The sequence below is a fragment of the Neodiprion fabricii genome, chromosome 6, assembly GCF_021155785.1.
Source record: "Neodiprion fabricii isolate iyNeoFabr1 chromosome 6, iyNeoFabr1.1, whole genome shotgun sequence".
Classification (NCBI taxonomy): domain Eukaryota; kingdom Metazoa; phylum Arthropoda; class Insecta; order Hymenoptera; family Diprionidae; genus Neodiprion; species Neodiprion fabricii.
Genome location: NC_060244.1, coordinates 20,584,696 through 20,610,025, shown reverse-complemented (window position 1 = coordinate 20,610,025; position 25,330 = coordinate 20,584,696). Strand labels below are relative to the sequence as shown.

Genomic DNA, 25,330 nt, shown 5'->3' with positions numbered 1-25,330 from the left:
AGGATATGTACTAGTGGATCACTAGGTGGGGCACAGAACTGAAACATAATTATGTTGAAAATCTTCAACATCTCTTACAGAAAGTAGGTACGTTGCCAGACCTTATATACCAACAATGAATATTCATAGAGGCTATATTCATAAATACTTACAAAAGTAAGCTAATATTTTACCCGCAATTGCTCATTACTGATAACTTGATATGACAATATCCCCTTCCCGCCCCTCCCCGCCCCTCTCACGTCCCACCCCGCCCTACCTACTTCTGCTCCTACTCCTACTCCTACTCCTAATCCCACTCTAACTCCTACTATTCCTACTTCTACTCATATTCCTACTCCGAGTCCTATTCCTACCACTACTCCTACTTCTACTCCTATTTCTACATCTTCCCCTGATCCTACTCCTGATGCTGATTCTACTTCGTCAAATATTGTAAAAATGTTAAACTCACCGAGCACGAATCCTGGTCCTCCACCTCGTCCAGCTCGACCACCTCCAACCACCTCGGGTTATTCCTGGAATAGTAATAAATATTCTCAGTATAGGAACACATTAAAAATATTGTGTAAGGATTAATATAATTAATTAAGTAATTAATAATATAATAAATTTTACTAGCGCATTTATATCTACCGAATTTGTGCTTGCGCGAAAAATGAATTTAAATAATTTAATGTAAACATGACAAGTTTGAAATATTTTAGATGAAATATAATTACAATTGCCAAATATTACAAAAGTGTTTTACTCACCGAGCACAAATCCTCAGCCACCTTCTTCTCCTAGTCTTCCTCGTCCTCCTCCTCGTCCACCTCCGACCACCTCCAACCACCGCCAACCGACTCCAACGACCACCGCTTACCACCGCGGGTTATACCTCGATTCCTAATAAATATTTTCAGTAAATATTAGATCACATCGAAAATATTGTTTCAGGATTCATATAAGTTTTTCATCGACACATTTCACCAAGAAGATTATAAGAAAATTATAATAAATTATAGAAATCTCATTAGCGCATTGATAGCTACTGAATTTGGGTTTTCGCGGAAAGTGGTTCGAAATAATTTATCGTAAACATGACAAGTTTAAAATATTTCAGATAAAATACAATTACAATTGCCATTAAATAATATAAAGATCTGGTACTCACCGTGCACAAATCTTCGTCCTCCTCGTTCTCCTCCTTGTCCACCTTGATCACCCGCTACCACCCCTAACCACCTCCAACGACCACCGCTAACAACCTCAAGTTATACCTCGAATACTAATAAATATTTACAGTATTAAAACGGATCAAAAATATTGTGTGAGAATTAATATAATTCTTATATTGACACATTTTACCAAAAAGATCATCAGAAAATACTATCAAATGAGCTACGGAGCGCTTGTCCTGGAAGTCTAGTTCCACCTGGTAGCGGACCCGGAGCGCAGGATCGAGGAGGTAGAGGACCCGGTACTCGAAATCTGCGGAGCGCGATTCTCATCCGTCCGCTCTACTGCGCGGTTGTCACTAGACTGAGAAATTTTGGCGGTCGACGATTGCTATAGATCGATAACGCCGAGGGAAAAAAATATTTGGGTGACGTCATTTTCTGAACATCCGAGCATCCAAACTTTGGTTTCGAACTTCAATACTATGTATGACGATGTACGATGTATGACGTATGATGATATCATATGATGTATAATGATTTTAGTTTTCACATTTCATACAAGAAATACGGCTCTGCGATAGTCAGCCGTTGTCTGAAGATATATCCTTCAGTTAACGGGTCAGCTGATGACGCTGCCGTTTTGCGACAGTTGTATCATACAAAATTTTGCTTGTACCTTTCAAATGTGTGTTAAAATACACTGAAAGGTTTGAGAAGCTTCGTTCGTTCTCTCTTTATCACCTTTATAGGTTTTTAAATCACGACACTGCATTGAATACTGTCTCATATACGGAGCATCCATTTCATTTCGATCAAAATTAGCGCATCCGTGATGTATTAAAGTTACTCTGAATTTTTTTCCGTACGAACACGTTTCGAAAAACATTTCTGCTCTGCCTACGAAAATTCAAGATCGAGAGAGCAAATGAAAACTTGTTGCCATAAATATGATAATAATGTTACGGAATACATCGAGCGCGTGTCAAATAAAATCCCATTTCGAAATGAATAATTCTCCTATTTTCATATTATAACCGATTATTGTAGATGTTCTAGTTTGTCTCCTGGAAAATTATAGAATTTATAGTATGTATCACGCGTTAATCGTAAATGGATGATACATATTAATATTCTACATGGACCGCATATACTTATTGGTCTCTGCATCATTGTCACATCTGATCTATTATTATTTATGATCTATGAATACATTCTTCTCTCGGGTACCTATACTTTAATTAATTCAGAAAGAAGAAATTTATTCTCATTACTAATTTCTTGTAACGCCGACAAGTCGGTAAGTACACACAAGCTAAGTACTGGCTTGGGCTTATCACTGCGAAGACTGTGTTACTCGGAAAGTGAATGCAGCCAGAATGAGCCAGCATCATGTCGAAATCGGTAACTCTCTGATGTTCCTCAATAAGTTCTCAACTCTACCATTGAAACATCTCAGGGAGCGCAAGCGCACGATGATGTTCGGTTGTCACACCAAAGCCGATCAGGGCAACTGGCTTTGTATTCTTCAGTCAACGGCATGGGACTTCGACACGTTAAGTTTGAGCGAGGCACGTCGCGACCAACCTAGCACTGCTTCCACATCTTCATTCATCCGAGCAACGGCATACGCGAATTGATCCGTGGTGCACTGTATGTAGATCTGAAGATCGTCGGCATAAATCAGATTATTATTATTATTATTAATCGGGTTAGCCTTACTTTTTCTTCATTTTTCGAGCCGAAAATTTTTGGTCTCTGATTCGATTTATATTTTAAAAATTTTAAATTTTCGTCACAAATCCAAAGGGGTTATAATGAGTAGATAACTAATAACATTTACTTCACCAGCACTTCAGATGTACCTGTTCTTCAACTTCTAAAGCCGGTAAATTGAACGGGCCCAGTATGGTTGTTAGTAATTGACTGAATGAAATCGAGTTTGGGATGATCGATTTATTGATACTCTTAATTTTACTTAGAATGAAAGCATTGTGATTGCCGCAATCCCTATATTGTTACATCCACATTAAAATAATCATTAGGTTCCAAGATTCTGCTGAATCAAGGTTTTTGCACCAAGGGCAATACAATTCCAAATGCCGTGATTATGAACGTTTCCTTGTAGTTGAATATTTCAAAATCGAGCCGAAGAAAACTAGACAGTAAATGTACATCCAAATTATATTTATCGGATACAGTATACTTTCACATTCTACTCTTGAGCGAAGATCATATTTTAAAGGTTCAAAAGTTCTAATTAATAAAAATAATGAACTTGAAACGTTGCCTGAATTTATACATTTGTTATAAAGATATATCATACTAAGCACAAAATATGAAACGGTAGTTTTATAACAACTCGACATCACTGCAAGCTTGAAGGAACTAACGTAAATTAAGGGCGACAGCGCTCTAAAAATCGAGGATAGAGACAGACTTCTCGAATATGGTACCTGTTCAGTAACCAACAAATGAATCTCTCCAATCCTAATCCGTAACCACCATGAGGACAGGATCCATATTTACGCTGAAACAAAAAATCACATGCATTTCATTCTTGTCAGCAGCACATGAGCAATATCTGCACAATTTCCAGTAATACACACCTGATCGGTATACCAGTAATAAGGTGAAGGGTCGATGTTTGCTCGCTGATACCCCTTCATGAGTTCTTCATAGTCCCAAATACGCATAGAACCTCCGACTATTTCCCCTACATTTGGTAAGAGTACGTCAACAGATTCAGTCAGACGTTCATCTTCTGGGCATTTTTGCATATAGAAAGATTTTATCTCAGATGGGAAACGACAAAGCATTATTGGTTCGTTCAATTTGTCGGTCATTTCTCTTTCTGGTTTTTCAGGAATGTCCTGTGATAAAAAAAAAAAGTAAATTTCACACCATCTACCGCTAAGCAACGTTTGAATATCATTCCAACTCCAAAAAATAATCTTACCTCTCCAAATTCGTAAAAACTACCATCTTCTTTAGTGATGTTGTTTACTTTTAGGTATTCAATAGCATCAGTGTAGTTCATGCGTTTAAAGGGTCGCTTTGGAACTTCAAATTTAGGATTGAGCTCCTTAACAAGAGAACCTAGTGGTGATTTTAGTACGCGGTCAACAACATCACAAATTAAATCTTCGAGCCGATTCAGAAGGTTATCGAATGTAATGAATGGGCACTCTGCCTCAACGTGAGTATACCTGTGAATGTTATCAATAAAAAAACGAATTGATTAATCCAATAATGATAACAAGCATGGACGAATTGACGTATTGATTGAGGGCATAAAGTTACATACTCTGCAAGATGTCGACGTGTTCTAGACTGCTCGGCTCTGTAGGACTGTGCAATGCAATACACATCACCCATGGCTGGCAAACAAGTTTCAAGATAAAGCTGAGAACTCTGGGTCAAGAATGCCTCTTCTCTGTAATAAGTTTTCAAAAATTATATCTGACATTTGATCAGTTAGTCGTATTTACATATTAAATAAAAGCAATCGTCATAGTGAAGACAATCTAACCCAAAGTAATCAAGTTTAAAAAGCGTGGACCCTCCTTCAACTTGAGTCTGGACTAATGTCGGTGGCGTTACCTCACAATAGCCTCGGTCACTGTAATGATCTCTGAATGCCTGTGTCAATACGGATCTCATCATCAAAATTCTTGACGTCTGTGAACAAAACGAAAATGATACACATTAAAAACTTGTCTTGTACTGGGTGAAGTAATTTATACACGTATAGTGTATATCGTCAAAAAATGTACGCACATTCTCGCCACGTATCATGATGTGGCGATTGTCTAGCTGTACATCTGACTGAGCCTCTTCGTTTAAAATTGTTTCTGCACCACCAGGTGGAGCGGATCCAATTAGTTTCCAGTAATCAACATGAAGTTCATGGCCACCGGGCGCCTAATAATAAATACAGATCATGAAAAATACTTGATTTTGGACAACAGTTTATTGATTGCACAAAATTATACAGCAATCAAATTATTATGCCTATACTCACAACTTTGCCTTCTGGTACCGTTTTCAGAGTACCGTATAACTCGACAGCAGACTCAGTACTCAAAGTGAGAGCGTCATAAGTTTGGCACAATTTGTTATTTAAAACACATTGTAAAAAGCCAGTCCCATCTCTCAAGGTAATAAACATAAGCGCCTTACCTGAAAATGTTTTTGATAATACCTAATACAATTAACAAACATAAACTGGTAAGTGATCACCAAAAGATATTCAAAACATAGTTGACGAAAATTCAATCTAAGCAGAGAGATCTTAACAATCTATAGTGCTATTAAACATAGGTATCTCAACAGTGTTATAAAAAGAATAAGACCTTGACGTCTTAAGCGATGCACCCAACCACAAATTTTTACTCGTTGATCCCTGCTGGCAGTGGCATCTTTGATTTTGACAAGTTTCGCTACTGGAAGAGAGGAGTCTTCAACTATAATAACTAATTTTGCTTCATCCAAGTTCCTTGATCTATTTTCCTCATCTTCCACTAACTTCTTCTGCTGATCAGCAGTTTTATACTGCTCTCTCATCCAAATTTTTGTAATCTTTTTCAACTGAGATTTTGCAGCAGGCTCATACTTTTCCCCTTCCGTTTTCGCATCCTGATATATGGTTGGAAAAGGCTCTTTGCCGGCATGACGCATCGCTTGCAAAATTGTTTTGAACGGGTTGCCTTGTGTCCCATCACCAGTTTCATCACTACCGGCTTTTTCAGATGTATATATACCATCTGCAAACAATTACATAATAACCTAAGGATGTATTCCAACGAAACTTGATTATTCAGAATTGGTAAATGAATATATGATTACACAAAGAAAATTCCAAAAACTCACCAAGGGACAGCTGGGAAAATTTTTGCTCCGGCATTTTATACCTGAATAGAGAACAAATCAAAAAAGTCAATCAAATAATTCAAATAAATAACAAATACTTGTTGTCGACTACATCCGAGAACCTAACGGCACGGTTTTTGCTACAAATTTAAAATAGAAATATCTATAAACTTTAGTGATTATTTCACGTCCAATCTTAGTCTTTTTGTTGGACACTTTTCATGATACATATCAGCTATTTTCTAATGAAACACAGATTAAATTTATACTTAGTTATTGAAACAATTTATTAATGTGCCATATGTTAGTGAATTCAGGCTGAGCCGGATTACATACATATATCGAAGATTCAAACCACGATGGCTCTGACCAATTGAGGTTAAGTTTGCGGAACACTGACAAAAGGAAAATTAAAAATTTTATAAGTGACGCAATTTGGAAATCCATTTGGTATAAGAGTTTCTACGGCGACACTCGCCAACGGGTGTACAGTACAAATAGCCAAAAATAAAAATTGTTCGAGCTACCGTAATTATCTTCCTAAATTTTTAACAAAATTCAAGAATGGGAGTTGATTACGGCCACGGTTATTGATTCCTACCTATGGGATATAATGTCACGATATCGTTGATGACTTAGTCAATTTCACGACGTTTCGTTATTTTTGCTGTCAAGCATATCAATGAGGCATGAAAACGAATGAAATTAGGTATTTAGTCAAGAGTACATACTTGAAACCTGAACCGCCTTGCAAATTGAAGAATCCAACACCCGCTCAACCAACGAGAATCCTCCTACTGACAGTGCGACGCCGTGTCGTGCCCCGTGGACTCCCAACGTGGACTGAATGTGGCGATCGCCAAGCTGAATCCGAAAAATGAAATAGCTGATGCAACACTGCATCAAATTTGCAGTGAACCAGTGCAAAACTTCATATAAAAATACAAAACTCCGGAAGTAAATTACTTATGCATCTGTTTGATCGCAAAACATTTCGATTAATATATTAATACAAGTGATAGAGTGTAATATACGTCGAAACTAAATGGGCGACGTGCACACATTTGTTCAGAATTTCATTGCAAATTGTGACATACACACCTGTGAAATGAATTCAAATTCAGCTGATTACGACCCGTGTGGTCTAAAACTGCACGCATTCAAACTAGAGTTTTCTGTCTTATCGACAGATCTCAACTGCCGGTGCATCTAAAAGTAGAGACATTGTGAGGAGTGACATCTACTATATTAACGGGCTTAGCTGATTATGTAAAAACTATTGTATCCGTCGGGTCGATCGTTGTCGAAGTTTTACGGGTTCTACCTCTACTTTCCGTTTCATCTAGTCTGCGGTTCTACCCTGCCAGCTGTGCGAGAAAACATACGTGAGGAGTGTGAACATTTTTTATTGTTTCGTCTTGATATTTCCGAGCGAGATTTATACAAGGTGTGAATCAAATATTGATCTATAATTTCATATTCTATAATACATAAGAGATCGAATACTATCGAGTTCCTCGAAGACGGTAGTGGCTCCAAAAAACGAAGAAACTTGCGTCGCCTTTTGTATCTTTTCTTCCAGCCATACTTGAGGACAATAATAGATTTGGCTGGAACCTACTGGCTGATTAAATAAATAGGATTGTCTCTCTCTATCTATGTATGCCGCCATGTATATATAACTGCGACTAACACAATAGGCACTGTCCTACATGCCTTAAATTGTTCATGTAGATCTTATGAAAGAAGACACATAACCTCATAACAATACATCACTCCGTTTATCGTCATAACGTGGTCATACATGATTATTTAACTTTAAACTAAATAGATTTACTATAATTTTCTCCACGTAATTATACCATTGTACAATATGTAATTAATTTCTCTTATTGAAACAACGTCGTTTGTAGATTCAATTTTGTACCATTTCCTTGAATAGTCTTACGTATTTTGTGACATTTTTCCTGTCAGTAAGCCAGATACCCAATTTTATCATCATTTACACGATTTTTCATTAATTTTCAATTTAATTTATATTTACAGTTGGGGATCATGGAAAGTCAGCAGCAATTTTGCCTACGTTGGCACAATTTTCAAAACACACTTCTCAGCTCGTTACCAAAATTGCTGGATGGAGGATATTTAACAGACGTCACCCTAAGCGCAGGTGGAAGGCATATTCGAGCTCACAAAATCATTCTCTCAGCTTGCAGCTACTATTTCAAGGAGCTGTTCAAGGTGTTTGTTCTATTTTTTTTTATTATTATCATTATATTCTTATGTCATTAATTACTTTGGCAATATTGCAAAATATGTCAAGTAAGATAAAGAAAACTCGTACAATGAACTCAATGGTGTGCAACTGTATGAAAATATGGTGTTAAATATTCTTACTCAGTGAAACATGTTTTAGGATTTCAGTATTCAACAACATCCGGTCATAGTACTTCCAGGGACAGAGTATGCAGATCTATGCGCATTGGTAACATTTATGTATAATGGAGAAGTGAACATCTACCAAGAACAGCTGCCAGCAATCTTAGCTATGGCAGACACCCTTCACATTCGAGGATTAGCTGATATTGCCGGGGTAATGTTTGCCTCTATAATTTTTGTACTTTCACATTACTCATACTTTTTTAACAACATTTTTACTATTTCTTGGTCCTGATGCTAGTCATTCATACATATATGTATTTATCCGTAAAGGTAAAAGTAATGAACATTCATTTTGCAATAGCAACAGCAATTAATATCAGTGAAATGAATGCGTATATCCCAAAACTCAAAAATACGTACAATTCCAACTGATATTTGGCTATACTTCACGTTGTGAATCATATATTTTGTACATATCGTCAAAATTTGCATCTCTCACGATACTATTATGTACATACATACATATATATTAATATCATACTGTTGGTTTTATTCGACTAAATACCTTCTCCTGCATGCTGAATGTAAACCTGATGGCCTATTGCAATACAGTCATTTTTCCTTCTTTTGTCAAAAAAGGTAACCCAACATTGTTACCAAGCAACAACACATTATTATTGGTTTCTAATCAAAAAGTTATTCTGTTCAAAGAAGCAAGTATACTAAATTGGAGTGTGGAGGACACGATTGAAATAAAATATTTCTGTATTTTTGTTTACTTCACCTTTGATGTGAGGTATACTAATCGACTTTGGTACATGATGTCTACGTACCACGCGTAGCATTCGGGCAATAGTTCACATGTAAATCAACTTGATGTTTCTATGTACCAATAGCCTCTTGCAATGACAGCCATTAGAGTATGTTAATGTACTACGAAAAAAGGACACGTGCTTGCTTCCTTCCTAATACAAAATATTATCCTATAATTGTGTTGTTTTATTCAGGTCACTTAAACACATTCACTGTCGTTCCTCGAGAACTACTTGACGAAGGATTAATCTGGTACATAACATACATACATGCATCAAAGGAACGATAATGAATAACAAACGATATCCACGAGATCAAGGTCGTTGTGTGTTTGCCACTAAATGCAAGTGGATGCATCCCATGGAACTTTACCCCATAGAATGAATTTACAGGTATAGCTAAATCGGCTTATTTCATTGATTTCCATCATTTTTACCTGCGGTACGATATAATTTACATTTCCAATTTAGTATAGTGCTAGATGAATGTGTCAAATTTAATAAGGATCGGCTTTGGAGGAAGAAAAATACTTAAACATCAACAATCTTTCTCAATAGCATCTCACTTCTTCAATTTAAGTGAATTTTTAATTTTATCAGGCCATCCAGTTTTTACAGGAATTTCATGTGTAACTTGAAATATGAATGTAGTATAAAACGATTCATTGGCGTTACGCAGTAGTACGCTTTTATATTACTAATTTTCTGCCTGTGAAGAATAAGCCAAAATTTTGTATAATGTATTCACTCAATTACTCCGGATACCTTTCAAAAGTCCAGTTTTTTTTTTTTTTTTCACCATTCATTCATAATTCTTACAAGCATGCATATTTTTTTCACATCCCAATGCGTAACTGTGAGAAACTATTATGTTTTTCACTTCATCATGCATATTCATAAGTTCATTCAGTTTCAGTGTGATGAAGACAAATATTGTTTTAACTATGTGATAATAACTTGCGTAAACTATTATTATGAATAAATGATGCATTAATTTGAATAAATAAGTCAGTGACAAGCACATCCAAATAACCTAATCACACAATTTAATTCCAATTCAAATTTTTCAGCTGCAATGTTTACTGTGAAACGCCAATGCTAATTCAAAATGTTATAGAAACACGATGACCATTCCTCATCTAGAAACGAAAACCTTCACCTAGGTATATTTCTATTGCAGAAGGAATCTAAACCCGATAATGGTGCTTACGTTCGGTCTCCATTTTTGGATCGAGAAAAAGATTCGTTGGAGACAATGCCGACAGCAAATTTAAATGAGAATACAATACATCTGGCTAAAGCACAACCGGTAACTGCAGCGCTGTTACACAATAATCTTGAAGAGGAATCGTCAAACGAACAGCAAGATACGCCATATAGTCTCAAAATAAAGCCTTACTATTCCATAAATGAGAAATTGAATCAAAGAGAGAAAAAATCTTTTGGTAGTAATATTCAAACTTCTGCTAATATTGATAAAAATGTTCGCATTGACGAATCTTTAAACGAATGTATGCCTCTCGCCGAAGACAATAATTCTTTGCTCACCAATTCAAAACCCGCTCCAGTTTTAGAGTCGGATAATCCGAATTTTGGTTTTTTAACTGCATCGATAATAAACAGAAGCGCTTCGCAAGCGTGCAACAAAACCAGCGTTACGTGTCTAATTTGCGGCAAGCAATTGAGTAACCAATATAATTTACGTGTTCACATGGAAACACACAACAACAGTTCGTACAGCTGCACCGCTTGCCCGCATGTGTCTCGTTCTCGCGATGCCCTAAGGAAACACGTTTCGTACAGACACCCTGTTGCCTCTCCCCAAAAACGCCCAAGATGCAGTTCAACTAAACCCTAGGGAACAATTAGTTTTCATAGACTAAACTTTGTCCCAATAATCCCTCGCCTACAGTTCCTCGATGCCTCTAGTGTTCAAATTGTTATAGTTTTCTTGTTATTGTTAAAATATTTTAATAAAGACAACTTAGAAGTACAATTATTTATTGCCCTGTATAAATGGAATTGTATCCAATGTTAGGTTGAAATTACTGAACCGTATCATTATCATTCGAATATTTTTCACTCAGTATTATCAATTGTCATGCTTATGTGTGTGGATTTATAAACATTACCCAAACGTGTATTCATATTTTTCAAGAGAACGATTGGGGTTTAGCTTTGAACTTGAAAACAATTATTCTGTCTCTACACAGTGTACAATATTTTTTGATAATGGGGAAAGACAACTAAAGAAGAATTACTAATTTGTGATTTTTCCAAACGTCCAAATTATTTGTCATAGTCGTAATATTCAATATGAATTTCATTATGCAGTAATTATTACAGCTGAGGTGTGCTTTATATATGAAATGTTAGAACTAAGATTTATCAACGAATCCATTTATTTCCGAATCAATTGAATTTAATGTACGTCATTTTTATGTCATAGTTTTCATAAAAATGAGGTTTGTTGTCTTGCCTCTGTAAGTTACTGGAATTGTATTTCAGAAAAATTGACATCAGTTTATAGAACCTGAAATTACGCCAGATCATTATATATAATCAGATTATGTTAACCCTATGGAATGAAATTATAGATAATTATTTACGAATGCAGTTTTCAAAAATTGAAGAAAAAATATAAATATTGACTCCTTGTATTTCTTCAAAAATAGATAGTGAAAAGAAATAAAGTAATAATATCAATGATTGTCAAATATCATTTTTTTGTATGTTTCTTCTTCAGTTTCATTTCAAAACATGTCTTATAATGCCAGACGTTAAAATAATGTTTCATATAATATAGGTGTGCTCACAAATATGTTAACACATAGGTTTAGGTATAATTTATTGTATATCAAGAATTGTATTCAAAAATAATATACAATATTTGTAAGTTACGAATTAAATAAATAAAATGCATCTAAAAACCATCAGAAAGACGTGCGTTCTGGATTAAGTTGATTAAACTACCTCTAGAATGAGATAGTGTTAATTGACAGTTAATTATATTTTTTCCACACGCCATATTTTAGTGTTGCAATCCTGACCAACAGATATCAACGTTTCATCATCAAGCCATACCAAACGAGTAATTTGACTTTGTGGATGGGCATCTGAAATGAATAATAGCATAACGCATAGAATTGTCAGTGATATAATCATTGTTTTGACCAACTTAGTCTCCTATTTATACATTGCTTTAGAAATGTTTGGTGACCAATCCTACCAAAGACGTAACATTATTTGTGAATATAAAATCAATTACTGAGAATCAAGAAGAATTACTAAAGAATTTTGCTTGCCTGAATGAATCAATTATGGTGGCCAACATTTCAATTTTGCAATAGCTAGTTACAATTTCGGACTATGTAAGCATATTTAAAAAAAAAAAGTGTAATAATAGCTTAGAATCAATAATTTTATAAATTAGTTTCATCAGTTAAATCATACTAGATACTCACTCTTAATGATGGTATGCTTGGCAGGACTTTCCACGCTCCATATAATAATTGTGGTGTCAAGACTACCACTGGCTACATGAAGAGAATCAGGCGACCACGCAACAGAATTTACTCTTGCATTATGGAAGCCCCACTCCTTGTTATGTGCTAGCTGTAAAAGTTCGATACAATTTTAATGTACGAAATTAATGATGAATTACAAGTCACACAAAACTGAGTGTATCATTTCAAAGCTGTTCGTGCAAGGGTAACAGTACTGCTTTGGAAATAAGAAAAATTGGCACCCAGATACACGATTCAAATCTGTTTTATATGCAAGTTGGATATTGAAGTAACAGGTATTGGCTATGCTACATAATTATATTTGAGGTATGCTGATTATTTGTATTTGGGTTAGTTTTTACTGTAGCGAAGATACGGACTAATTAATTATTTGACAAAATATGTGACGAAGACTTGACTATACGTATATGTAATGAAAGAGCATGCTAGTTGACTTTGAAATCTAACAACAGCATAACATTACCTTCTGATGATCCAGTAGCATTAGTGTATTGCAAAATGGAAACAAAGGTGTTTCAATACTAGCGTTGTGTAATTGGCACTCACATTTAATTACACAAAAACTAATTGTTAGAAAATTTGGTAAAGATTTAGTTAGTGGAAGAAAATTTACTGAAACTTTGGCTATATTTACTTTGCGTACCTAATTTATGGGTCGGATATTATTTACAATATAATAGAAGCAGTGACTCAAGTGCTTAGACAAACATGATTTTGTTCAAATTATTATAATATGGTTTAGGGCTTTGATTTTATTACCTTATATTCAGGTAGCGCATACAGTATCACCTTTCTGTTGGCATCACAGACGACAAGATATTTGTTATCAGGACTGTAGGAAGCGTCAGTAATCGGACCAAGATGTTGTAGTTCAGTTTTTGGAGAAAGGTTGGTTCCAGATAATTCATAAACATGAGCCTAAGTCAAGAGAATATATAACATAAGTATATATTTCAAGATTAACAATAAAAAGGGTGAAATATTGGTTAGAGTATAACAATTAGAAATTATGCTCTGGGATATATTTATATATTATACCAATATAAATAGTGCACCAATTTGCACCTATAATATCGTACCTTATTATCAGTTGTACCACCAACTGTTACGTCACCATTTTCCTGATTAATCGTGACGCAGGATGGTTCAAAATCAACTGAAAGACTCGACATTTTTCTACCATCTTGAACAATTGTTATCTGTAACAAATGAGTCGAACATCAAATTTGATTAGAGTATAATTATGGATGGAATGTCTTATTTACAAAATAATTTCAATATTTTAATGGAACACCACGAACCTGTCTGACGGAAACAGTGACAACGATATCTCCATATATATCAAGACCTCGTGGCTGGGAATCTAGTTTGATTGAGGCCCCGGTATAAGTATTAGAGGATACATCGACGATCTTCAAACTGTCATCAATACCACAAGTGTAAAGTTTATCTCCAGCGGCTTTCATTCCATTCATTTGATTACCATGTCCTTGTCCTTGAACACGATCATTTTCACCCGACTCAGCATTCCAGTTAGTAATGTAACCATCATGGGAACCTGTGTAAATTGTGCTTCTGTCTGTACTCAATGCTAATACCGTGATTGGTTTGTTATGTCCCTGAAAAATATTAGAACAATTCAACAAAGTTTTCAGACAGTGAGATGAAATAATGTCACTGTAAAGTACAACTTTCCAAACAAATAATTATGAAACTACAGCTAGTCTTACCTTGATTACTCTCAACGGTTTGTCGGGGTTGTTGATGTCTAGATAATTAATGAATCCGCTCAATGATACACTCAGCAAATGGTTGCCTTGCCACAAACAGCTGACCTATGGAAAATAAAAAATGATGCATCACGAGTAAGAATTATTACAACAATAACAATATCAATATAATAAATATCCATCAATATATATTATTATTTTACTGAACAATATGTACCTGCTGGTCATCTACAGTTGAGCCCAAATTGAACTCGCTAATAAGTGATCTTGTTTCCACATCCCAGAGCTTACACGTTTTATCCCCCGAGGCTGTGAGAAGTTGTGTGCCATCTGGCTTCCAGGCAACCTATCAAGGGATACGTGATTCTCCTTTTTACTATACTTTCTTTTTGTCGTTTAAGTCAGAATTATAATAATCTCTGTATAATTCATACTGCATAAATCTTATTATCACACAAGAGAAACATGCTTGGAATTAGATTTTTGATGAACGCACTAAAGTGAACAGAAAATCTTACGCCATAAACTCCTCCTTGATGGGCCGGAGAACCAACTTCTCCAACAAGATCAGATGTGGTACCATCGTAGATGAAAACCTTTCCATCAAATCCTGCTGATGCAAATAGATTGCCAGATGGCGAGTAACGAACAGCCTGAACAAATCTACCATGATCTTGTTTGGTCATCCTGAAACCCAAGAATATCCAACAATTGAGTATGAAGTTCGTTTATTCTACCATTTTATACAAGCCAAAAAAGAAAGACACTTATATAGATAAAATACAATAGAGTGACTCACTTGAATTTGAACGGTGGCCCTTCGAACACGGCAATTGTGTTATCTTCACTCCCAGTAATAAGTCTGAATGGTCTTGCTGGTCTAAAGTCACAAGAATTAATCGACTTGCTCTGACCCGATATTTCTCCCACTGACGTCCCTGTTTCAGCCATAAATACATGACCAAATCTAAAAACAAATATGAAAAAAATTAGGTGGAAAAATAATGAACAAAATATTTTCATTTAATACCCATTTTTGAACACACTTACCTTTCTCTACCCTCGCCAACAACCACCATACGTTGGTTATCCGGAGACCAAGCTATATCTTTAATGGGTCCTCCAATAGGGTGAAATTCATTTTTCAGAATATGTTCTTTGTTCACGGTATCCCAGATACGAACCTTCCCAGATTGATCTGAAGCGTATCGGAGTTTAAAGAAGCAATTAATGATTACTGATAATTAGATAATTTTTCTTTGATAATTGACAAATTACCTACCACCAGATGCTATGTAAAAACCACTAGGCGAATATTTGGCAACATTCACCGGGCAAGAATGTTCAGTGTAAACATCAGCGATAGCTGGGTTCTGAAATAATATATTAAGATAGATCAAATTTCAGACTTGTCAATGATATGAGATCATATACATGCATACAAGTATGTGAATAAAAAATTAGTATCACAGAGTTGTGAGTACGATTGAAAAAAGGAATACATCAACGAACCAATAGAGAATAACATCATTTTTTACTATCGATATCAACTATCAGTCACTCAGCAATACTTACATCGATGTTCCTAATAATAACACTGTTTCCATTGGTATAAAGGAAATTTTTTCCCTTAGGATCACTGCCAAGTACCAAAGGTTGACCTCTTTGCGTACGTGGCAAAGTTGCAAATATGTATTCTGAAATGCAATATTTACTTATGCATAAACCGGCACAATCATGAAATATTATGATGTGTGAATCTACATACATATCAAAAGGTGGCATAGTCAGAAATTGTATAAGATATCAATTACTCAATTCCACTTGCGATCTACCAATAGTAAAGTTTTTATTAAAAATAGTGCACATTTACATACGACTATAAAAATGCAGTTAGATATGAAAATTAAGTTTTCTTATTTCGTTTCGTTTTTCATAAAAATGTTTTCCCCCTCAGATTTATTGTCTGTGATTCACAATAATTATATATATACTATTACAAATTCTCTTAAACTTGTACTGAATTACTTACAATAAAATATCAGATACACTGATTTTCATTGTTTTACATATTTGGGTTGATAATTCAAGATTAGTTCGACAGTATTACAGACAGATATTTTGTAAGTGACAACATAAAATACTATAAAATTGCAGCATGCAGTATTTATAATTTTAGGTGAATAATCAACAGATATTTTTCAAAGAATACTCAAACCGATATAATAATTATTGCTGTGCAAACAGTTCCACTGTCTGTTCTGGGTATTGTTGCAATTTTTGCACAGTATGTAAAAGACTGTATCATGAATTGAAAAACTGCTGAGCTATAAAACTTTCTCTAATAATCCAATTAACGTGTTACAATTGGTTATCCAATTAGAGTATTTAATATTACAAAAAACTAATAACGTGTGCCTAGTCAAAATAATACTGATCGGCTAATCACTACTGGTGAATGTCTTGACAATTTAGTTGGAAGCAGTTTCTAGTTCATTGCATAGCAGAAAATATCAGCAGCCGTGCACCAATAATTGATAATTGTGTATTAAATTAGAACCAAAAGTTGAATATGTTTCTTAAAAGATTTACTTAAATAAATATGACAACAAACGTGAAATTACATTTAGAATTTCTAGTATCAAAATGAAAATCAGAGATATGTAATTCCTTATTTTAAACTTGGCACCAGTTCTCGTTTCCCATCTGGCTGTAATATGTTTTCTAGAAACTAGGATTCGAACGGTATTCGAATTCGTCGTTTATCTTTTGCACAATATCCAGAATCGTTTGAGCTCATTCTAAGTTGACTCATATTTGATATCATCACACGGAAGTATACTTTTTTATCAGTTCAGTAATTCGTGCAATGTATAGATAAATACCGTCGCTCTACGTCTATGTTTCTCTCATAAATTAACAACACCTCAAAATAAACGAGTCGAAATTCATCCTGGGAAATAATTCGCACACATGAATGAAACACACACAGTTTGCACGAGAGAAGAGATGCGGTAGAATAAGTATGAACGGTAAACTGCTACGACCGAGGGATTCGAGGAGGCGATGAACATAAATAGCGAGCACAATGAGTGGTAATTTTGCGGAAAGCTTGAAAATACTACTTACTCGTTTCATATGACATTTCTACCCTTGTATGCCTCGCGACCGGCCGCTAATTAGTATGAAAAATACGTAAACCCGGTGAATCTTCACACACGGGCTTGATTTGTCACCTGAGTCACGTATCAGTCGCGTATCACCACCACAACCGCCTCTCCCCCACTTTCGCAACTGGTATATTTGTCCCGCCCTTCGCCTTATTTGGTTGGATCATGAACTATGTGAATAAGAATACGTGAATGTAGACTTGGAAAACTACCGAAGTCTGGTGGCAACTCCTAGTACTAGAATACGCGTTAAAGCAGAGATGAGTAGGTCTCTGGTTAAAGGTTCTTTTTTGAATTTCAAAAAGACTGGCAAGCCAGTGCAGCACATGCAGTGAGTTTCTCCAAAGCGTGAGATGCAATGAGATGAAATTTCAACAGCAGTTTTGTCATCGATTGAAGATACGGTAAATCCGTTGACTTGTATCTTCAGTCAACTCTTTAGCATTATGCAATTGTAAATGGGTGAAAATTACTAGAGAATTGAGTATTTACACTTTTTATTCGGTAAGGATTGGGGAAACAACGTTGGCGTGGCAAACGTATTATTACCCGGGCAATAGGTCAAACTGTAGTAGATAACAAAGTGCTGGGTTTATCTTGTCTTCGGAACTTTTCTGTTTCTATTTCTGTTCTTTACATTAGTAACTTCATAGAAATCGCTTCCTATTTTCTTTCTCTTATTTGATCTCTCCATAGCTCTTCTTTGCTTACTAGTTAATTTCTTTTCATTTGGATCTGTTTTTTCTTTTTTCCTTGGTTCGTCAGAGACGCTGAATGTACCGCTGCTGGAGGTTGTTTTAATCTCTCTAACTTCACTATCACTAGAATCGTATTCTTCTTCTACAACATCGAAGGCACTTTGCATCAAGCTATCTTTCTCAGGTCCAAAAAACGTCTCATCATCCTTTAATGAATCATTCTCTTCTTCAGCATTTGCTGTTGTTTTGTATTTCTTACTTCCAGACTTTTTCAGGTCATTTCTCTCTTGGTGTAACAACTCTCCTTCACCATTATCTTCTTTTTCTTCTTCATCTCCTTCTTCTTCTTCAGATTCACTAGGCGGCTGGGAGTCATCTGCAGACATAGCTGAACTTGTATTATTATCCTTATCATCGTTCTGAATAGTTCCGGTTTCATCAGCAAAAACATCTCTGTTGTCTTCACTTGAGAATGTCAAACCAATTCTGATCTTCCTGTAATCTTGGACAACATTAAGTGACAATTTGACAGGTTCTTTCACTGCCTCATTCTCAGTTTCCTCATTTTTATCCGAAGTAATATCTTCGTTTATTTCATTCGATACTTCAGCAACAGTCTCCTCTTCCGTTGCCTTCTTAGGTAATGGATTTTCAAATCCCACAGGTGGGACAAAGAAAGGAAGCTTTCCGCGTTGCCAGTCGTTAAGAACCATTCGTGCTGCTATTGCTACGTCAGGTTCTCCGCCTTTTAATAGTTTGCCAGTCCGACGTGCTAGTTTTTCTAAGAAGTCTATGTGGTCTGACCATTCATCGAGTTTGTAAGTCTTACGCATATATTCAGGTTTCACTCGTTCCAATACATGCGATATGTAGTCTTCAGGGTTAGTAATGAGTTCAACCCTAACAACGCCTTTCAGAACTTTTTCCGTATCTGTTTCGGCAGACGGATAAACAACGCCAGGACAATCGATGAGATATATGCGCCGCATCAGGGTAATGTATTGCCATACCTTGGTTTCTCCGGCAATCGGTGCAACTTTGCAGACTTTTTTAGATCTCAGAGTATTTATGATGGAACTTTTGCCTGTATTTGGGTAACCTATAAAGCCGACGCTAATTTGTTTCTTATCTCCATGCAGCTTTGCAAACTGACGTAGGAGATTAATCAACGAACCTTTTCCAAACGGATGAGTCAACGAGGCATGAAAAGCAAGGGTCGGATGTTCAGCACTTAATATTGCAACCCATCTCTGTGTGACCCAAGTTGGTACCAAGTCGACCTTGTTCAATATGAAAATTAAATGTTTATGGGTCTTTTCAGTTTTTAGATATTTTTCTACGGGTGGAGATCGAGTTCCCATTGGATCTCTGGCATCCAAAACTTGAATAACAACATCTGATGAGTCGATTACTTTATACAGTTCATTCCAAATTCTTCTACTTTGTCCTGCAGCCATGACCCAGTCTCTCTGTACATCTCGTGTCCCATCATCCGGTCTGATCAAATCATGATCTTTAGTGTCTTTCTCAGAGTTATATTTTTCCTCCTTCTCCTTAACGTGAGCCTGCATATCATCGTAGGTTGTAATGGGCAAATTAGGTCGCTTCCTAATTTTCTTCGGTCCAAACACATTTTGGAAACTCTCTGTATCGAGCAGATGTACCCTGGCATTAGCAGCTTTTTGTTGTAGTAAAGTAACGGGCAATCTGGTCTGTTTCATCACAACCTGATAAGGATCTTTCATAGCTGTTCCTAATGCACTTTGAAACTGTTGAAGAGCATTCTGAGAAACGACACGTGAATTTCCAAACCACCTTTGACTGGGCTCGACTCGAGAAACCGTACCAGATGCATGCCATCCTTGAAATGGAGCTGGACTTATAATTTTACCAACTCTATTACGCTTTGGTTTCGAATTACGATACATCTGCAGCCTTTTAATTGTCGCCTTCGTTCGAGGCTTCGCTACACCTTTGAGCCCTTCGGTCGATCTTTCAGGATTCATACTGTGCCCCGATCTGTTGAATCCCTCCTTCCGTGGAGCCTTACTAGCAGAATGTGATTTCGCCATTTTTTCTGAAAAAACCATACCAAGAATAAAATAAATTTAATAGTTATTAGTATGGATGAAAAAGTTGTTGGTAGGTTATGTCAAATAACGTTAAATAATAATGTAGCTTTTTCTCCAGTATAAACAGATTTTCAGAACGAAGTATTTCACAGCTAGTTCTGCGACATTCATATTACACGTGTTGCTGGGAACGTTAATAGATATTATAAACAAATTTTATAATTGACGTTAAAAACACGTGTTAATCAACTTAACCTCAAAACTGCATAATGCCCATACGCAAGGCGTTTGGACACCAATTGATTATTACTGCCTACATGAAATTGTTCAAGTTAATAAATACCTGATTTACGTATTAGGTTCCTGGATTACAAAATATAGGAACACCAAGTGCTACGACGAAGATAATATTTCCACCCTCAACCGCTACATGTAAGGTTAATGTTACTTATGAATTTTTGATATTCGTCCACAGCTGCCGTCTGGCGGCCAGTGCTTGCTGCACGTGCCATCAGCAACACAGCAAATCCGTGTAGCGGTGGCTAAGATACGTAATTATGCTGATACACTACGCATCCACGCACGCATAAAATCGTCGACATCTTACAAGGATTGATACTATTTTGTTGCAGCAAACGTTGACTAAAAGTATGTTAACGCCGTTTGGAATCAATGTATTTTCTCAAATTATCTTCAACGAGAAATTGAGTTCATAAATTTTTTTTGGGTAGCGAAAAATACCTAAAAAAATATATTATTATCTAGGCATCAGAGTTTACAAACAGTGTGACTGAAACAAAGTATTTTTCCCTTAGCATCAAGTTTAATGTAGATATAATACATGGAAAAATATATTGCAGTATAAACGAAAAAATTCAAATGCTCCAATTTTTATTTGCAGACGGATTTAATTAATCTTGTAATGATAGGACAACGTCTATGTCTTCCACAAAGACTTGTAAGTTGAGGTTCGCTGATTTTCAGTTTTACTAATAGTTTATTTATATTCGTAGAATTTAAATTGAAGCAACTGAATTCATCCCAAACAATCTTAATGAGAAGATTCCAAGAGATTCGGATTAAGGAGGTTCTCATAAGCTCTTCCTTTGATGGATTATTATTTCAACAGAAAGGAAATTCTAAAGGACATGCTAGATTTTAAAAAAACCTACCTATTCTCTACTGCTCAAAGGCAAACATCCTGAGCAATTACAGGAATCCACAGGGCGATCATAAATTATAGTTATCACTGCCATTCTGTCCTGCGCAAACATAATTTGTCAGTGACTTATACCTTGTAGAATAGAAAACCTATAGGGACTCTGCTACCAGCTATTCACTACAGCTCAAAAGTAAATATCGTGAGCAATTATAGGAACTTACAAGCTGGTCAAATAATAGTTATAAAAGAAAATGGATAAATATAAGCTGCGTTGGTTTCGGAAATAAAATAATTTATGACTTCGGACGTGTTTCTTTCCCTGTTGTTGCGTCGTATAAACAATTGTATTCACCACCGTGATGCTAATTTAATTTACTCACAATTAGAAATTTTTTCAGCGCATTGGAGAAGAATAATAATGGTCATTCAATCCGGAAGTCTGTATACTCGTGCTGTATACATCGATATAAATCACCACCAGTAATCACTCACAAAAATACATATGCAGCAACTCGTCTTTTACTATGAATACGGTACTATACGGTAAAATACAACTGCATTGTTTCCTAATTATTGGAGTCAAGGTATAAGAGGAGAATTAATGGATACTCTGGAAGTTAGTTTTTTCAAATTGGTATCAGTCAAATGCTAGAAAATGATTAAACCGATGATTGAAAATGTAAGGTATATCCACATATCGTTTCGGAACGAGGAATCCGACGAATTACTTTCCCACGGCAGCAACGATACCATGTAAGAATCAACAGTAACAATTTGATCCACATTTTTGCGTTGCTGAATGAAACTGAACGCCTGGAACGCGTTCGAATAACTTTAACATTAAAAGTTTCTAGTTGGACTATTTGATACAGACACATCAATCATCATTTATGACATTAAGGTATCATCAATGATAACAATGGTATATTTTTCGTTCTTTAAAATGTCGATGCGGTTTCATAGCTGTAATTTTATATAGGTGCGTATGTACACTGAGACGCCCTTGACATGTATATTACGCCGGACACGACATTATACAATAATATCAATTAAATTCCAGTTTTGCGAGACGCACTAATCGTTCGCAAAGTGTATAAACACTGTACGCTTGAAATGAATCTCTGATCCCGAACGGTTTATTGACAGTAAATATAGCGTAATTCAGCCATCTCCATCCTACATTCCAGAGTTTTCTCTGATCCAGTCGCGGAAGTAGGAAACTCTGGCATAGACACCGGGATAACCGGCAAGAGCGCATCCGCTGCCCCAGGAAACGGCACCGTGAAGAACTCCATCGACTACCAACGGGCCGCCAGAATCGCCCTGAACAATGGCGAACAGATTGATAATTAGCTTCGGCAGAATGAAGAAAATTACGAATTCGCACAAACCTGGCAAGCATCGATGCCACCCTCGGGAAAACCAGCGCACAACATGTCGTCGGTGATCCAACTTTGACCATAAGCAGTCGCACAATATTCCCGCGAAGTTACAGGAACTTCGGCGATTTGAACGATATCAGCCACGGGGCCAACAAGCCACTGAAAAACCCGTTAAATAATCATTTTCGCATTTAGATATCTGGCTGTGAACTTCACGGAATATGATGCGCTTTATTATTGATAAATAAAGACATATTTTACAGCATCCCACATTGATTCAGAACTTATCAAAATAATTTGGAAAAAAGTCGGAGAATCGCAAAATTTATATATTAGACTAAAAACTAAAGTTCACCTGCGAAAATAGAAATATAATATTTCCTTCAACTTGGCTATTCTGTGTTTTCTCGGAGAACTTGAGAATGTTATACATGAGTGGAGGAAATCTAGAGTATTTCAAGAAAGTTACTATTTTTCGAAAAAATCTACGTCGAGATGTTGATTTTACCCAAGCCACATACCTACTGTGAAAAATTCTTAGAACATTGGAATGAGGCAAATTTAGACTTTTGAAACATACTCACACGAATAGTTCCCCAGCCAGAGATAGTGCTAAATTCACCTTCTGGGACCATTTCGTATTGTTCAGGCAAAGGGATAGGCTGAACCCGAGCCGAAAAATCCATCGGTTCCTTTACCTGGAAAAAATAAAAGTCGGAAAATTAGTGGCAATGCAAATGCGACGTGTAGGTCAAGGGTAAGTCGGTTAAAACTGTAATATTCGTACCTTGAGGAGAGCAATGTCATTGGCATAAGTCACGGGGATGCTGTAATTTGGATGGTTTATGATTTGATCTAGTTCATGAATAGTCCCACCTGCGTTCCGCATTGTGCTTCCGATCCGGACAGAGTAGCGGCTAAAGTCTCTAAACGAAAAAAGCGAGAAAATAACTTGTTATTTCAATTGAGTCAAATGGATCTCTTCTTCATACGAACCGTTGGAAGCAGTGCGCAGCCGAAACGATCCAGTACTCGTTAATGAGGGAACCGCCGCAGTTGTGGCTGCCGTCAAGCAAAGAGGAAATCTGGAAGCAACAATGTTTATAATTAACAACGAAACAACAGTCACGTACGTAGGCATGATATGACGTGAATGAGTAGAATGCAAGATAAAAATTTGCGATTCCTTTTGAACGCCGCAATATCATGCGTGCACGATGTATCATTTAGTTATAAATGATACATTCACATCGTTGTGAATTCATTCATCGCCAAATCAATCCATGAAAATATGCTGATCGAATTAGTGATTGATACCTGGTAAGGGACTTCTTCGATCGTTCCATTTCTGCCGCCGACGATTCGATTTTCACCGGATGGAACCGGCGAGGCTGCACAGGAAAAGTTTATGTGAGAAACGAGCGAGCAATAGATGTTCAGTTTCGGACTCCGTATTCCGTGAGAATAAAATATTGGAGTTCAGGAGACCTGATTTAACGATTTATTGAAAATGTTGCACTATTCTTGGGACACAGCAATATTAAATGCGTAGCAAAAATCGCTTACCGAATACAGAGGCGAGGCTGGTGAACAGAAGACAAAAAATAAAGATGTTCATGTTTCTGAATCAAATTACGTGACAGAAATTAATCCAATTTTGTCCGGCTCTTATACCCGCGACCTTATCTCGTACAGAGATATTATCGTGTGTCAGAAAAGCAGTCAATCACGCGCGATTAACTAAGTCTCTATATTTTAAAATCCAGAGCTTGTGGTCCGGGTTTATTTTCAAATACCTATCGAACAAATAGGTATTCGATACAAGGTGTTTTTATACGACCGTATATAATTCACCCCATGACCTCTTCGATTTGAAATATAATCATTTATTACTTTTATATGGAAATATAATACATTAGGGAGATAAAGAAGATATGGTGTACAAAAAATATACACCGATCGGATCGGTAACATTTTTGTCTTACAGTGTACTTAATGTTCACTGCGGTATAGATATAGAAAATTGAAAGATGAGCAAAAGATTTCGCAAAACCGTTTAAATGTCGGAAGGTAAATGATGCTGATAAAAATGATTACGCCATTAATTGATTTACTCAGATTATAGATCGTTGAAATCATGACTGGTAATTGATAATATGTGTAGAAAAAAGCATAACAATGAGCTCCTCTCATTACTATAATGTGCCTACAATGATTTTTCAGTGTTTATATCAATGTTGTTTCGAAACACATTATATTTTACATCTTACTCTACTTATTTTGAATTGCATGTATCACGTTCGGGACGGTTTAGTTCTTTCCAAATTCTGGAAAAAGGTCACCAATTATTCAACATCGAAAAG

General features: G+C 36.1%; 5 protein-coding genes and 1 long non-coding RNA gene across 13 annotated transcripts; 1 reads left to right on the top strand and 5 right to left on the bottom strand.

The window, feature by feature from the left end:
• Positions 1-753: 753 nt before the first annotated feature.
• On the bottom strand, positions 754-1,655 carry LOC124184276. Its single transcript, XR_006871149.1, has 3 exons — positions 1,351-1,655; positions 1,157-1,270; positions 754-888 (listed from the first exon to the last, which is right to left on the bottom strand). It is a non-coding gene; the product is annotated as an uncharacterized LOC124184276 (long non-coding RNA).
• A 1,671-nt stretch (positions 1,656-3,326) lies between these two features.
• LOC124184321 (asparagine--tRNA ligase, cytoplasmic) lies at positions 3,327-6,896 on the bottom strand. Of its 2 annotated transcripts, none has more exons than XM_046573885.1 (10): positions 6,764-6,896; positions 6,033-6,073; positions 5,516-5,926; positions 5,185-5,342; positions 4,941-5,084; positions 4,693-4,841; positions 4,468-4,596; positions 4,120-4,369; positions 3,770-4,033; positions 3,327-3,690 (listed from the first exon to the last, which is right to left on the bottom strand). In XM_046573885.1, exons 2-10 carry the CDS (start codon positions 6,064-6,066, stop codon positions 3,559-3,561), a joined length of 1,671 nt encoding a protein of 556 aa, XP_046429841.1. In that variant the 5' UTR covers positions 6,067-6,073; positions 6,764-6,896; the 3' UTR covers positions 3,327-3,558. The 2 variants fall into 2 exon arrangements, with proteins under 2 accessions (XP_046429841.1, XP_046429842.1); XM_046573886.1 differs by lacking the exon at positions 6,764-6,896 and adding an exon at positions 6,634-6,710.
• LOC124184322 (protein abrupt) lies at positions 6,857-11,895 on the top strand. Of its 6 annotated transcripts, none has more exons than XM_046573890.1 (4): positions 6,857-6,989; positions 8,079-8,273; positions 8,449-8,625; positions 10,407-11,895. In XM_046573890.1, exons 2-4 carry the CDS (start codon positions 8,088-8,090, stop codon positions 11,082-11,084), a joined length of 1,041 nt encoding a protein of 346 aa, XP_046429846.1. In that variant the 5' UTR covers positions 6,857-6,989; positions 8,079-8,087; the 3' UTR covers positions 11,085-11,895. The 6 variants fall into 6 exon arrangements, with proteins under 6 accessions (XP_046429846.1, XP_046429845.1, XP_046429843.1 ...); XM_046573889.1 differs by lacking the exon at positions 6,857-6,989 and adding an exon at positions 7,280-7,417; XM_046573887.1 differs by lacking the exon at positions 6,857-6,989 and adding an exon at positions 7,305-7,479 and having other exon boundaries at positions 10,407-11,894.
• Positions 11,896-12,057: 162 nt separating this feature from the next.
• Positions 12,058-17,995, bottom strand: LOC124184320 (actin-interacting protein 1). 2 transcript variants are annotated; one of them, XM_046573883.1, is made up of 14 exons: positions 17,613-17,995; positions 16,059-16,180; positions 15,766-15,856; positions 15,534-15,681; positions 15,283-15,450; positions 15,002-15,170; positions 14,701-14,829; positions 14,484-14,588; positions 14,055-14,372; positions 13,833-13,952; positions 13,513-13,671; positions 13,217-13,219; positions 12,691-12,841; positions 12,058-12,342 (listed from the first exon to the last, which is right to left on the bottom strand). In XM_046573883.1, the coding sequence occupies exons 1-14, from the start codon at positions 17,626-17,628 to the stop codon at positions 12,233-12,235; spliced, it is 1,809 nt and encodes a 602-aa protein (XP_046429839.1). In that variant the 5' UTR covers positions 17,629-17,995; the 3' UTR covers positions 12,058-12,232. The 2 variants fall into 2 exon arrangements, with proteins under 2 accessions (XP_046429839.1, XP_046429840.1); XM_046573884.1 differs by lacking the exon at positions 13,217-13,219 and having other exon boundaries at positions 17,613-17,971.
• Positions 17,996-18,133: 138 nt separating this feature from the next.
• Positions 18,134-20,926, bottom strand: LOC124184319 (nucleolar GTP-binding protein 2). Its single transcript, XM_046573882.1, has 2 exons — positions 20,767-20,926; positions 18,134-20,428 (listed from the first exon to the last, which is right to left on the bottom strand). The coding sequence occupies exon 2, from the start codon at positions 20,421-20,423 to the stop codon at positions 18,246-18,248; it is 2,178 nt and encodes a 725-aa protein (XP_046429838.1). The 5' UTR covers positions 20,424-20,428; positions 20,767-20,926; the 3' UTR covers positions 18,134-18,245.
• A 1,550-nt stretch (positions 20,927-22,476) lies between these two features.
• Positions 22,477-24,624, bottom strand: LOC124184649 (trypsin-3-like). Its single transcript, XM_046574597.1, has 7 exons — positions 24,534-24,624; positions 24,285-24,358; positions 23,964-24,052; positions 23,755-23,893; positions 23,552-23,665; positions 22,977-23,126; positions 22,477-22,908 (listed from the first exon to the last, which is right to left on the bottom strand). The coding sequence occupies exons 1-7, from the start codon at positions 24,583-24,585 to the stop codon at positions 22,762-22,764; spliced, it is 765 nt and encodes a 254-aa protein (XP_046430553.1). The 5' UTR covers positions 24,586-24,624; the 3' UTR covers positions 22,477-22,761.
• Between the last annotated feature and the right edge of the window lie 706 nt (positions 24,625-25,330).